General features: G+C 36.3%; 1 protein-coding gene across 1 annotated transcript; it reads left to right on the top strand.

Annotated features, from left to right (window-relative positions):
* The first annotated feature begins 289 nt into the window (after nt 1–289).
* On the top strand, nt 290–9,263 carry LOC113074214 (ubiquitin-fold modifier 1). Its single transcript, XM_026246969.1, has 6 exons — nt 290–359; nt 459–515; nt 1,503–1,560; nt 3,032–3,071; nt 3,657–3,689; nt 7,988–9,263. Coding segments are annotated over exons 1-6 (273 nt in total). The 5' UTR covers nt 290–357; the 3' UTR covers nt 8,071–9,263.
* The last annotated feature ends 6,282 nt before the right edge of the window (nt 9,264–15,545 follow it).

Genomic DNA, 15,545 nt, shown 5'->3' on the forward strand with positions numbered 1-15,545 from the left:
AAAATATTTTTTGTGCCGCTGTATATTAAAATGCATCACTGTTTCCCTTCAATCCACATGCTCTTAAAAGTTTGGATGCATTAAGAGCACACTTTACGGTAACCCAATTCAAGTAAGCTTGAAATTTGCCTGACTGAAATGTACATGCTTTTTTTTTTCGCTCATCATACTTTTTTAATTCTCTAAAATACATAAATATGATCAAATCAATTAAGTCTAACATTATAAGATTAAAAGGGAAAAATAACAAAAGATGGAAAAGAGAGGTCCATCGAACAGATGACGTGTTTACAGCGGGTCCTTGCTTCTTCCGGTTCCGTGTAAACAGTGTGCAGTCCTGTAATACAAATCAGAAAAATGTAAGTAAACCATTTATCATAAAACAACACTTTATTTAGCGATATAAAGTAAAGTATATCTAAATAAACTCCGTGAATATGTGTCTCTTTCTGCTTTAGGTCGAAAGTAACGTTTAAAATCACGCTGACGTCGGACCCTCGGTTACCATATAAAGTGTGAGTGACACATCATTCAACACATGACACATGCTAAACATTAATATTCATGTTTCAACGGATGCATTAGATCTGATATTCATTATGACAGAAGCGTGTTTTAGTATGTTCCCCAGCTCTTTAGTTTGAATAGCTAAATATTCTTCTCATCGTTATTTATACATTTATTATTTAGTATTTGTATATATATATTTTTAAGTAATTGATAAAATAATGGCCTGACTGAGACATTAAACGTCCACTCTTGTGTTGATATTTCGTTTAAGCACCACTGTCTACAGAGAAATGTATGACAGTACTTTATACCTAGATAAAATAGGTTAAGCAGAGAAAAATGGTGATGTGTTCAATACTAATTTTACCCGCTGTGCATTATTTTAAGGAAACAGTTTTAGAGAGATCTACAGATGCAAATAGATCAACTGTTAAAATAAGCTATTAAAACTGTATTTTTTATTTTCTTCCCCTAGTCTGAAAGAAGCAAGACATGTTTTGGATGTCATTGTTCTAAATGTTAGTGTTCTTTTATGTGTCTGCTATATTGATTGTAATCACTATAGTAGTGCTGTGGCCAGTGGTAATCTATGGATGTCATACTGTGTCTGATGGATGGGCAGACTCACATGTTGTTTGGGTGAGAGTGGCCTGTCAAGGGCCATTCAAACTGGCTGATTTATCTGCTCCTCTCCAACACCTGCAGTGCTGATGGTTGCCAGCCACTGTGGATGATTTTTAACATGCCAAGTTTTAGCTAACATGTTTGATCTCATTGAGTGGATGGTTAAGATGACCAGAAAATCATTTGAAAAAGCATAATATTTCTTAATGTGCTCTGGTTTAAAACAGAATTAGGCAATACGATTTTTTTGTTCTTTGTTTCTGGACAACACACATTCACTTTTTTTCTACACGGGGTAGTTCTCAATATTTGTGTGTGTATGTGTGTTAATTGTTGCACCAAGATTCATTGGCATAATTGTATTTCAGATTAAGTGTACCTGAGAGCACACCATTCACAGCAGTTTTGAAGTTTGCAGCGGAAGAGGTGTGTTGATCTTTTTTTGTTTTTAATTATTGTTCATAGTCTTATTGCAACCTCATTTGAAAATGTATTTTTGAGAGAGTTGCTGAAATGTAGGGAAATGCTTTTGCCATTGTGCTTCTGACTGACTGACGATAGTTTAAAAATATATATATGATGACAGTAATTTGCTACAGTGGTTGGAGCATTACTAACTCTCTGTAAGAATCATTTATTAAATTGGCATGGATCATCATCATAGCATTGATCATGATGTGAACTTTAGCTCAGTTGCATCCTGTAGCAACAATAGAGTGTCTTTTTTGAGTAGTTAATGATTTATTCTCATCTGAAACACACTCAGGCTTATCTCTGTGTCCATAGCCTCTCTTGTAAAAATCAGAACAGGATCAATGCAGAATTATATGAAGGTGGATTAACCCATGTTATTTTATATGATTTTAAATTATCATAAAAAACAAACAAACATTATTATTATTATTTTTGTTTTTGATTTTATTCTGTTTTGCTGTATCAGCATTGGCCACTTGATTTTTGAAACCTTGCATTGTTGAAGAGTATAGGCAAACTGGAAAAAAGTTAAGTCTAATATAAAGCTGATAAATTAATAATAAAAAAAACCCACAAATAATGGCTGATATCGATATGTTCGTGATTAGCCATGTATCTTATGAAATTAGGATAAAATTTGACCTAACCCTCTTAACTTGTGGTGGGCTGTCTGGTCTGTTTCGTGGCTGTATTCAAGGCACGCAGACCCACGACAGGATGATGTTGCAGATTAGCTTGGGTGACTGCTGCTTTTTTGACATAATGAAATGCCAAATATGACAACCTCATAATAAGAAGATGTAATGCATCAGGCTTATTTTTTAGCTTTTTTTCACCCTCTCAATAATCATTTTTGTATTCCCACTTCAGGTTATGGTTATGTGATCTTTCATTGTTTTGTTTTCTCTTTTCCTACTGACAAAAGGTAGGCAAAGGAGAATTAGAAACTAAATAAACTCCCACAAAAATCGGTAGTGGATTAATTAAATATGCATTCTTGTGCAATATAAACAGTTATACATTTGATTTCCTGATCACTAATTCTGGCACTAACCTGGCTGCTTGCTCCCCATCAAGTTTTATGCTTTTCAAGGGTGTAGAAATGCCTTCAGGTCACCCTGCAAGTTTCTTAAAGCCCCTTAAGAATGAATTTGCCTGTTTTATTCCTTTCAGTGGCTCTTTGTGACAGTGACAGTTTCTACTAAGCTCAGCCCAGAGAGCTCTTTCCTCACACGTTTGAAGGCTTCTGTTCTGTAGGACAGACTCTTTAAATCACCTGACGCAAACACAGACTCAAGTTGATATTTTCTTATCCTTGGCTGACAGAGGGGATGTTTACAGGACATATTTAGCTGTCAGCATAAGTTGTTGATGGATTGGACCATAAAACGTTTTTTTTTTTTTTTTTTTCATGCATTTGAAGTTTAAAGTGCCAGCAGCCACCAGTGCCATCATTACAAACGGTAAGTTGTTGATATTATTCTAATCATCATAATTGTCATATTTTGTCAAATCCTTAAACCAGAGGTTCTCACTTTTTTGACGAATGAAACTAAAATAATCAGTATTTCAAAAACCATGGGAACTTTTTTCTTTTTTTTTGTTGTTATTTTAAATTAATTTAATGCTCTAGCAGATTCTCACCTTCGCATCTTCATTGGGTTGAGTTTTTTTGTCACCTGCACTAAAAAAAAAACACTATAGCTCAAATTACAAACTGGTCGTTTTTCGTGAATCAGACAAAACATCTGCTGAATCCTTCACAGAATGAATTCACTCAAAATGAGCTGTTGTGCAAATATATAGTTAGAGAGGGAGACTGTGGGGCTATGCTGCGTCATGAGGTATTATCAAACAAATCATAAACAGAATGAAGATATAACTCCCCAATCAACACAGGACAGATATTGTAAATGAGATTGCTTGAATTGTGATTGTTCAGCGTTCTTGGCCATCTGTCTTATTCATTGATTGTCTTTAATAATGATTGTTTTGCATATGTACTCACATTGTAATGCTGATGTTGTTTGTGATTAATATTTGTGTAGATGGCATCGGAATCAACCCGGCGCAGACAGCAGGTCGGTGACGCTTCTTCACTCGATCAGGGCTGTTCTCTGCAGCAGCATCTGGCTGTAATAAATGTACTTTTGTCAGCCATAAATTATTTAGATATATCCATATGTCACACAGGAAATAGTTTTTTTTGTTGTTGTTTTGTTTATTTGTGTTTCAATCCACCTTCCATGTGTTTTAAGCTTCCTTTTCCATGCATTTTCTCATTGGCATCTTTTGAAATGATACCTCATTTTGCTCTCACTGTTTACTTGCGTGGCTGTGATTTTCCTGCCTATCCTTCATAATAACGGACATGCAAATGAATGGACCCTTCTGTTTTCTGCCTCATGTTGTTCACGTCTATCCGCCTGGGGACCTTTTGAGAGATCGAATGATTTCCTGAGACTCCTTTAGTAGGCTATGCTTGTGAATTTCACATATTACCTGATGAATATTGATGATGTGCTTCAGTTATACCATCCCCCATTGCTGTGAGTTTTCCATCCTACTTGTCACTTAATGTTGGAACGGTCTATGTCTGTAATCCATTATCCAGTGCATTTACAATATTCTTAAGAATACGGATATTTAAAAATGGTTTTACTCACAATTTTGTTGTGATAATATTTTTTGACAAAACTAGAAAAATGTATGTACTTTATCAAAATGCCAGTGCCGTTTTAAGATTTAATTAAGTTATATGACTTATTTACATTAATCACATCTTTAAAAGTCCCATATATTTAGGTTTTTCATAACCCAGCCTGGGAACCATGTTTTTAAAAAGTTATTGATTGGCTGAGAGTCCATCAATAGGCTTTGCATGTTAATTTCGGATATTAGCTGATGAATATTTATGATGTGCTTCAATTATACAATTCCCCATTGTTGTGAGTTTATTCCCCCGACTAAATGTTTCTTTACAGATGTTTTCCATCCTGCTTTACTTGTCATTTACCGCTGGATCTGTCTCTGTCTCTGTAATCCATTATTTGCTGTCTCTAATAACCTGTCCCAATCGTGTTCTGTCAGTGTTTTCCTCTCTGAGTGCCATGTTGCATCTAATTACATGAAAATGGCCTGTAATTTTTCATACATGTCATAGGTTGAGATTAATGTCAAATGAGCTGTGATTCATTATAGTAGGAACCTATCTAGCCTGACCCGAATATGAAGCGTGTGTGTATAATAGAAACATGTACCTTCAGCTCTGGAAGTTATACAATCACTTACTAAATATAGTGCAGACACCTGAATAGATTTTGCTTTATATGATGAGTGAGTTACTTATATAAGAAGGGACTGAGTGAGTCACACTTTGTACCTTATATACATTATACAGGTGCTTTGATCTGATTTCATGAATTCTGCTGAAACAAAAACGTCTCTGGTTGTGTATGTAACCATGGTACCCTGAGAAGGGAATGAGACACTGTGTCTTCTAGAGGTTGCTATGGGAACAATAACATTGGTCAGCAACAGCCTATGATGTCATTACCCAGCGTGATCACAGTATAAAAGGGCTCTGGGAGAACACGTCTGAAGCTTGCGTACAAAGCATGGTAAGGGAACTAATGGACGCAGTGTCTCGTTCCATTCTCAGGGAACCATGGTTGCATACATAATCTGATATGTTGCTTTACGAGGGAACTTCAAATTGTGTTGTCTAGAGGTCGCTATGGGGAATGGTATACTCATGCTGCCATGCTCAGGGTAGTGTATGCCAGAAACTCTTCCATAGCCATGGGAGTTTCCCCAAGGACGCCTTGATGGCTGTCACTGACATTATCCCCTCCAGCCAAGGACCTGAGCTGCATATCCGAAACAACTTCCCTGATACGCGCTGGGCTGGGAAGCCAAGCCTAGGGCAGAGATCAAAGGCTTGGAATCAGAAGAAAGAGATTCCTCTGAAGTAGGGCTGGGCGATTTTTACCAATTTTATTGATTAATTAGAATTCATTTTGCCATGATTTTTTTTTTTTTTTTTTTAATTGAGGAATTGCAATTTTGAATAGAGAACTATTACCAAATGTTAGAATTAGACACTTTGACAATAAGCTTGTGATAACAGTAAAGAGAAAAGAACGATCCAATCACATGTCGACGCATGAGATTAACTGCTCACGTGTGACGCGAGTGAAGGACCATAAATTGGCTCTATGCGCCAGTCACACAGAATGCGGGTTTGTGTTGACATGAATACGATGCGAGCAGTGGAATAGGTAAAACATGCAAGAAGATGGGGAACTTCTTTTAACTTGAGCTCAGGATTTTTTGAATGCCGTTTCATGAATGAAACACCGTATGAGACGCAAGCGCAACAGTAAAAACAAATCCATGTTTACACAGAAAAAACTATGGAAAAGCAGCTTAATCGTATAAAAAACCTGTAAAGAACAATTACTGTACGTCTGATATTTCATGTTTGCATCATGGTGACAGGATGAAAGCTGGTGTTCTTTTTAAAGAACATTTATAGTTAACAATAGTCTACTGGTGTTATACCATTTTGAATTTGATTTTTTTTTTTTTTTTTTTTACTTTTGAAATGTTTTCTCTTATTTCTGAACACAATATGTAAAAGACAAGTTTGTACATTATGTAGTTTATGCATCTTTTCTGCAAAGATCTTTAACATTTGGATAATGTTGACAGCTTTGTGTGTGCTGCACTTGGAATATAATATTCTTTAACTAGAAAAATAAAATAATTGAGAATTGGTCGAACATTCTGGAAAAATCGAGATTTTAATTTTTTTGCCATATCGCCCAACCCTTCTTTGAGAGGATACAGCTAGGTGTCTTAAAAAAAAAGCTCAGAACATGTTGATTGAAAAGGCGTATCTCAAAAAAAAAAAAAGGAATAAAAAAAAAAACTCCATGTGAGAGCAATATCCCCAACTTGACGATAGCAGTCACAGAACAGACTCTAGAGCATCTGCTAATGCATAACTAGAAGAGGTGTAGCACCCAGCTCTCAGACTGAGAGGGGACACCAGTGCCTGCCTGGGAAGCAGCATGCTCGTAGATAACCCTCAAGGGTGAGGGAAGCAATGTTGAGCTAACCTCACCAATAGAGCAGCCTAAAAGGAAGGCAGAATCCTGATGTGCTACCCAGCGACACTCACAGAGCAAAGGATTCGACTCTCAAATGAGAGGGACTCAGATGCTCAGAAGGGAGCCATTTGCTTGCAAAAGACTCTCTATGGTGAGGGGAGCACATCAAGCTTACTCAACAAGCAACCTGCCAGGGATGCAAAAGATGGCCCAGCAATATGTCATGACTGCTAATCGACAGTTCAAAGGAGCAAAGGCCCAACTCCAAAAATAGGAGGGGGACTCAGATGCTCAATCTGGGAGCAGCGTGCTCCTAGGTGACCCTCTATGTGAGGGGAGCACTGCTAAGCTCAACCGACAAGGAGAGCAGCCTGACAGGGAGGCGGAGAGAGGCCCAACAACCTGATGCTGCTGCTCAATGGAGCTCCACTAGCAAATGACCTGATGAGAGGAAACCTCAGACACTCGATTGGGAGCAGCTTGCTCAAATATGACCCTCCGAGGTGAGGGGAGCACTGTTAGGCTCAACTAAATAGGAGCAACTAATCAGGGAGGCAGCAAGGGGCCAAACTACCTGATGTCACCGTCACAGAGCTCAAAGATTAGAGGCCTCGACCCTTAGCTAAGAGAGAGGAACCCAGCTCAACCGAAGTGATCAATAGCCCAGGGACGACAAGCTTATAAAAGACCCTGCTGCAGTAAGGGGAACACGGCCATGTCAGGAGAGCAGATTGACTGCAAATGGGACATCAGAAATTGGATCCAGCTTAAAAGGGGATCACATATTTCAACAAGGAACAACAGGGTCCCAGCATAGAGGCAACTGACCAAGGAGGCAACAGGGATTGTCCTAGCAATCAGTATTGTTGCATATGGAGTTCTCGGTAGCAGCACTCTTGGCTTTCAAGCTGAGTTGGGCCTCAAAGCATGGACTGGGAGTGATAGGCTCATAGCTAACCCTCGCAGTGAGGGGAGCATTTCTCAGCTCGACGAGAAGGCAGCATTAGATTAGAATGGGCAGTCTAACAGGGCCCAATGAGAAACCATCAACTGATGCAGCCAACGGGTAATGACATCATTGGCTTTCGCTGGCCGATGTTATTGTCGTGTTTGGATGTATGCTTCAGACACTGGTCACGCTGAAAGCATTCCCCATAGCAACCTCTAGAGGACGCAGTTCAAAGTTCCCTAAGAAGGGAAGGGAAGCTGTGCACTGAACATGTGTAATACGCTGTATGTAATATGCTATATCTCTATGATTACAGGAAATGTGTTCCTGAAGCATGGCTCGGAGCTACGAATTATTCCCAGAGATCGGGTCGGAGGAGGTCGCAAGCCCAGGATGTGACTATCCAGTAATTTTCTGTCACAGACGATGAACATGCTTATTTATTGTCCAGCCTTGAGGTGTCAGCTCTCGCAGGCACTGATGCGGCTCCAAATCTGTCAGAGGACCTCACAAATCTCACAGAGCTGCCGTCACAGCCCCCTTTTCAAAGATATTGACTCGCAGAATGTTGTTGATTTCTTGTGGCCCAAAGTTCTAACCGCCATGTATTGATCTTTGATCTTTCACAAAATATTCCATCTCTTTTTTTTTTTGAGATCACACACTTAGTATGTTCATAAAGCATAGTTTTACCTGCCTTAAATACATAATGTCTACGTAAAATCCAATTCAATGTTTAAATACTGTTAAAAAATTATATGATTCTCATTTTCCATTTCAAGAAGAAAAGGCAAACATCATACTTTTTTTTTCTTCATATTTTGTTTCATTAATGGTTGTTTTGAGCTGTATATAAATTATTTCAGGAAGATAATGACAGTGTCAGTGTGATGAAACTCCTGCAGTTGTTTAACTAAACCAAACTATACAACAGTATGACTAAAGAAGCTCTAAATAAGACAATAAAAGATGCATTTCATAATATACTTTCTATGTAAAAAATTACAAAATAACTCCAGTTTGACGTCTAGTTTCTTAAAAGTTGCTTTTTGTAACTTTCATGGTCGCTCAAGTTGGCGTGCCTTTTCATTTAAGGCTTCAAATCATGGCTTGACTTGAATTAGTACATCAGGCTAATGAATGACAGGCTCTGCCTTTGCTTTTACACCTTCCACTTACCCTCCTTCACTTACATTACTGCCAGGCAGAAGTGGAGGAGGAGAAAAAGGGTCTGACTATTCAGTGTGATAATGGATCTTTCATTTGTTTTAATAAAAGAGCAGGCATGCTTTGCCCTTTCCATGCCACTCATTACTGGGAAAAGGGTAGAAGTGCATTATAAATACAGCAAGGCCTGCATTATTCAAACACAGACATGTTACTCTGGATCACATATGAAAAGGCATCGCTTGCCTCCAGCCTCATTTGGCAGGAAATGATGCGGTTTGTTCATTAGCCATGGAAGAAATTGTGCTTTTACAGAAGTGAAAGATCTTGCCAGTGTGACAAATGTCAGATTTAGAAGTTATAAAGTTAAAAATACACTTTGTAGTATTCTTGTCATAAGCATTAAAGAAACCAACGAATACTGATCTGTATACTGCCTGTTTTTGTTGAATGTGTTCACCTTGTAATTCTGCTACACAGGATGTTTCGTCTTATTTTGTTCACTTAATTTAATGTTTATAAACATAAACCATGTTTCAAAGCTTTCAGTGGATAAGACGGGTTTTTAAAATTCTCCTTTATGGTTCAAAGAGGTAGAAAGACATGCAGTGATGTTGCTATTTGCATAAATTCAATCCTGTGCCATCTGTAAGAAGCCGCCTTAAGCAAGCAAATGACAGAACTGTTGAATATTTATGTTATATATTTTGTATAGGTGTCGTGGACATGACTGTGTTATTTCAGGGGTATAAACGATATTACCTGTCAGAGCTTTAAAGGGGTCCTGAACTGAGAAGTCAAAATTACGTTGATTTGTTGACATATAAGAGGTCAATGTACTATGCAGTCAGATGAGGGGGGTCAAAACAGGACAGAAATGAACCTATTCTACATTTTGATGTTTTTTTTTTTTGATGTAAACATTTTTAACATTATAAGTACAACTCCGAGAACAGTACAAAATAAAAAAGGCAGATTTGACCCCTTTAAGCCTTATGATGGTACAGATATAAGCCAGCTAAGCCTATGAAACCGCTGTACAATACTGGGGTCTTGTGATTGTATAACCGTTTTATGTACCTGCAAAAACATGTTTTTTTTTTTCTCATATAGCTATAGAAACTCCTAATTGAACATTTCTGTGAGGTTCATGAGAGATTGAACACTCACACAAAGGCCACCACTCTGAATTGCTGTTGTCAAATAAGTCATTTTTCCCCCACCTCCTCAGCGTCTGAACGTTGTCCATGTGTATTACAGATAAGCTATCGCTGCCTGTCAGTTCTGCTTCTCACTCAGTGTATCTTTCAGATGAAGAGATATGTGGCATGAATTTAGATTTAGCTTGTGCATTCAAGCAGTAGATTCATTTTCCGGATTTTTAATTCACAGTTGTAATTAATTTGCTATATTTTTTTCAAGCGAAGGAAATACTATACCTTTGTGAGTGTACAGCAGCAAATTGGTTTGGCCTTTGAAAGAATGTGGTTTTATGATGTTCATTTTTTCAGTCACAAAAATGAATTATCTTTGTCCTTTGTAGCAACAAGGTTCAGGAAATGCCTTTTTTGTCACTGCATCATAATGTTTTGACTTTACAAGACCTCGTAATTGGCAGAAAGCCTTTCTGCATAAACCGTAAACTGGAGTTACAGTAAAGCCACAATAACAATTAAAGCAAAGGAAACCAGAAACAAAAATAAAAAAAGCGAAGCCAAACACAAAACAAAAATTAAAACAAAACAAAGTCCTAAATAAAACCCTCAAAACAAAAGTCTCAGAATTAAACCAGAGTAATACAAGAAAAAAAATAAACAGAACAAGAATTCAAGTAAAGCCAGAAACAAAAAAGCAAAGCCAAACACAAGATAAAAATTAAAAGCAGTCGAAAATAAAACCCTCAAAACAAAAATCTCAAAAGTTGAAGGAGTCATATGATGCGATTTCAAGTTGTCCTTTCTCTTTGGAGTGTTACAAGCTCTTGGTGCATAAAGAAGATCTGTAAAGTTGCAGAGATTAAAGTCTCGAATCTAAAGAATTATTCTTTATAAAAGTTTAGACTCGTCCACGCCCCACTAAAACGGCTCGTTCTAAATATTCACAAAAAGAAAGAAGGCGTAGCTTTTATTCTGCTGATACCACCGGTGCCATGTTGTGGAGACGCTGTGTGTTTGGTTGTGAAAGCGAAACTACTTGGTTTGGTCTTCCAAAATAGGACACAACTAGAAATCAGTGGATAAGTTGTATTCACAACACCGTTCCAGAACAGTCTAACCCAAATATGTGTGCAACACATTTAACAGAGGATGAGGAGTGTTTCCTGTGAGAGTAGCCTTCAACGTGATGTTTTATTAACAAATTTTGGGAGGAGCAGGTGCAGATAATCAATGTGGCCAATTCACCATAAGTAATCACATCATCCATCCAACCACCACGAGAGAGAACCACTATAAATAGTCATAGCAGCCTTACCTTCATTCTCTCTAGTGTTTCAGCATCCCTCCACCAGCGACTCCTCACCGTCGACCCGACCCAAGTTCCTTCATACATGCTACAACTACATGTTCAAGAAAACACCTTACATTTATCTGATTTTCTCAGCCCATTTTGTTTGCTGATGTAAATATGTACAACGTACATGGGCGATTATATTTTATATGATTTTTGTTGTTTCTAAACTCTGATTCAAAGTTTACTTTGTACATTATTGACATATATATATTCACACTCTAATTCTGTATTAAGGGGACTTTTTTATTTGTTTATTTCTATAACTCAGGGTTAGGGGTTAAGGGAAAATGTTGTTTCTATTCTTCTGTATCTTAAAACAAATAAAATAAAATCTCAGGCCAGTCAGCATATTGTGATATAATATTGGAGAGGTCATCCTTAGATATGAGATCAGCCCCTCACCCTTGCACCTCTCTTAAATTTGTGTTTGGTATTCTAGAGGTGTCTTGCCCTGCTTTCAATTCTATTAGATGAAATGTCATGCTGGCACGAGGCTGCACCTTCTCAGAGCTCAGCTTCAGTTTCACTTTACACTTAATGTGACAGGAATGACTGAACAGGACATTAGCAGCGGCACACGCAAGCATGCAATTCCAACATACGAAGAAATGTTGATAGTGTAATATGTTGTGAAAATGTATTTTAAGTTATTGCACATTATTAGCTATGAAAAGGCATCTTCTCAGGCATCTCAATTTCATTCCATCATTACTTGAAATCCAACTTTCGATTGAATGTTTCAAATTTAAATCCAATTTAAATGTTTTGCATGACACTCATTTTTCAACAAAACAATCTAAAATCAGGTTTTCACAAGGAGTACTGTTGTAGTCCCAGTGATGTTTACACAATGCCAGACAAATGGATGACGGGATGAAAAAGCAAGAGGCTATTACCATTACATGGAAACACCTTCAGAAAGTCAGTCATAGATCAGCATGAAACAAATGCAGCTCGAAGCTAATGTCACAGTGAGCATCAGGGTGTGCTTGAAGAAAATGAGAAGACCCAGACAGTTCAAGTGATGATAAAGCTCTTGAGTAGGACAATGTCTCTAAAGGAATGGAATTGTGTGTGTGTGTGTGTGTGTGTCTGAGAAAGCTATAGACATGCACAGACCATAATATTTCTTTTCTCCTGAGCCAAGTTGCCTTGTAATGGCGCTGGTTTGGATTTCTCGGAACATTCTGGCAAGGTTCTTTCATGAGCTATGAACAAACATCTGATAATAACGTTAAAAGATAATGTTAGTTCAGTGTTATCTGAATTTAAATTAAGTTCTCAAAATGTTAGCACAAAAACATTATTTATACATTATAGCTTTTTTTATTTTACTGAAATTTTAGTTAGACATGGGATCAAGTTTTTTTTTCGAATGTTTTTTAAACTATAAATAAAATTGTTTATTTCTTTATATGTTTAGATCATCGTCGTTTTAATCATAACAACTGATTAATTAATGTTAGTGCTCATTCAAAGTCATACAGTCTTCAACAATGTTTTCAAGAGGTTAGCAAAAACATTATTTATGCTTCATGGAATGATTGTTTTACGAAACATTTCAGCTAGACATCGGACAATATATTTTTCAATTCATGTCAATAATTTTTTTACAGTATAATTATAATATGATTTGTTTATATATTTATTTGTTTAGATTATCATCATTTTAATCATGTTATAACTGATTTATAAACTTTGATGGTACATTCAAAGGTATCTGGTTTTTAATAATGTTCTAAAAACATCAGCAACAACATTATTTATACATCAAATGTCTTTAATGAAGCATTTTAGTTGGGCATTGGATAATTTTTTATTTGTTTTTTTTGTTTTTCATTTTCGTTTTTATAAATCATTTTCACACTATTAATAATAATATTATGTTTATTTGTTTAGATTATAGAACATTTGGTCTTTAATAAAAAAAAAGTTAGCAAAACATTGTTCGTGGAATGTTGTTTTATGAGATGTTTTTAGTTGGACATTGGACTTTTTTAAATTAAAAGTAAATAAAAGTTTTTATGTACATAATTTTCACACTATAATATATGTTTAAATTAAAATTCATTCAAAGGTATCTGGTCTTTAATAGCATCCTAAAAACATCATGGCATGTATTTTTGTTCTGAAAATGTTTATTTGGACATTGGATTATTTATTTATTTTGAAAAAAATTATGCAAAACATTTTCACACTGTAAATAATAAAACTGCTTAAGTTTATTTAGATTATCATAGTTTTAATCATAGGCTATTTGATTAACAAACCTCAACACACTCATTAAAAACGTTTTCATAACTTAACGGGAATGTTAGCAAGACATTCTTAGAACTTAGAACATTTTGTAAGCTTTGGTACCCTCATCAAAACAAAACATCCAAACAAGGTTTCATAAATGCAATTTCTGATAATTCAATCAACAAACACGATTAAGCTGGAATCTGATACAAATGCATCTCGAATAATGAGACCGCGGAAAACGAAACTCCTCAGAACTCATCTAATCCAGTGTAAATTTCGATTCACTATTGTTTACCAAATGTTACAAGCATTTCAACCTAATCATCCCTTCATAAAAGGGTTATTTGATATCTCACATTTGAAGAACTAGATATACAAACAGCAGGCAAACACTTAAGAAAGCAGCATTATGTCACTCCACGACATCGATTAGGCCCTCCATCTACAGCATGCGGCCTATAATTAACCTCCATCCCCCTTTCTCTCACTCTCTCTCTCTCACACCACTCCTCCTTCCTTGCTTTCTTCCCATTACTTCAGACAGCAAAAGTATGATGTGGCGGCACCAATTATAACAGGCTATTTTCTTTAGTGGCTGCACAGAGGTTGAAAGTTGGCTGTAGAAAGCAGCAGCAGAGCTCTCCAGAGAGCCAGGTCAGTTTGCCCACATGCTTTTGTCAGCCTCATTAATGAGCATCTCACTCTGCTGTCCATAAAAGCATTTTTGAAACCACAGCTCAAACTGCAATCCAGCTGAAGTCCTTCGTCTATGTACAGAAAGATTCGATTATGGCTGGTGAAGTGATTGATACGCGAGCGTGTTTGCTCGGTTTGAACTCGCCGTGCTCCGAGTCAGGAGTTCATTTGAGTGTTTAGCTGTTGTTAATATGGTGTTTAATCTTTGATTAGAAAGTCAAAAGAGCTCATGATAAATCTGATAGAGACACACTGTAAAAAAAAAAAAAGTTGTGGTTGCCGGATTTTTACTGTAAAAAAATATGATTTAAGATTTAACGTTTTTCATTTAAATTTACAGTTAAATACCGTAATTTAATTAACTGATATAATGTTAATATACCAACCTATTGGAGTGCTGAAATCTGTTTTATACCTTTGTAAGACACTGATAACCACCAAAAGCAGGCGGTGATGAGAAAGTCACATGATGAACCAAACCCATCACAAGCAGCTTTTAAATAATAACATGTATAGAAAGTGCACACAGCCTTATTCACACAAACGCTAAACACCATCAATGTAAACACACATGAAACTGAAAAAATGCAATAAACATTCATTTAACAGCATTAGTGTAACACACAGTCCTAATATTCAAAACTGATAAGAAAAAACATAGTTATTTAAAAAAAAAAAAAAACATCAAATTTGAAATGTAACACAAGGAATTCTGGGGATGTCAATTTACGAATAAGTCTTTTTCACTTCCAAAAACAGTATACTACCATAAAATTATTGTCCAATACATGTAAAGTTTAATATGGTTCTTCACCGCATATAGTAGGGGAATTTACCGTTAACCATTTAACAGGTTTTTACTGTAGCATTTTTACAGTCTTTTACCGTGAAATTCACTGTAATTTTTTACAGTGTAGGCAATTTTCAGAATGGCATCAATAGGAGTGTTTGAAAATTAAACAGCACTTTTTTGCTTTTCATGCTAGCTTTTAAATAAGAATAACTAAAGCCACATATTTTACATATGACTTATATCTATGAATTATGGGATAGCAGCGAAGAGGTGTAGGTGAATTAAACTTATTCAAGCACATTACAGCCTACAATAATTGTAAAGGTTTTCTTTTTCTTTTCTTTTTTTCCTTAAAGTAATGAAAATATAAAAAGATTAAGCATAATAAACACATTCTTTGATATTACGTGGCATTCTTTATCCTGAATTTTCTTTTATGAATTTTCTTAATGTTTCACCTGTC

Source organism: Carassius auratus, unplaced genomic scaffold (assembly GCF_003368295.1).
Source record: "Carassius auratus strain Wakin unplaced genomic scaffold, ASM336829v1 scaf_tig00013965, whole genome shotgun sequence".
In the NCBI taxonomy this organism is placed as follows: domain Eukaryota; kingdom Metazoa; phylum Chordata; class Actinopteri; order Cypriniformes; family Cyprinidae; genus Carassius; species Carassius auratus.

Bases quoted from the DNA above. Each gene is read 5' to 3' on its own strand.
- LOC113074214 (XM_026246969.1), top strand. The intron at 1,561-3,031 runs GTGTGTTGATCT...ATGCATTTGAAG, and splicing joins TGAAGTTTGCAGCGGAAGAG to TTTAAAGTGCCAGCAGCCAC. The intron at 3,690-7,987 runs GTCGGTGACGCT...CTATGATTACAG, and splicing joins CAACCCGGCGCAGACAGCAG to GAAATGTGTTCCTGAAGCAT.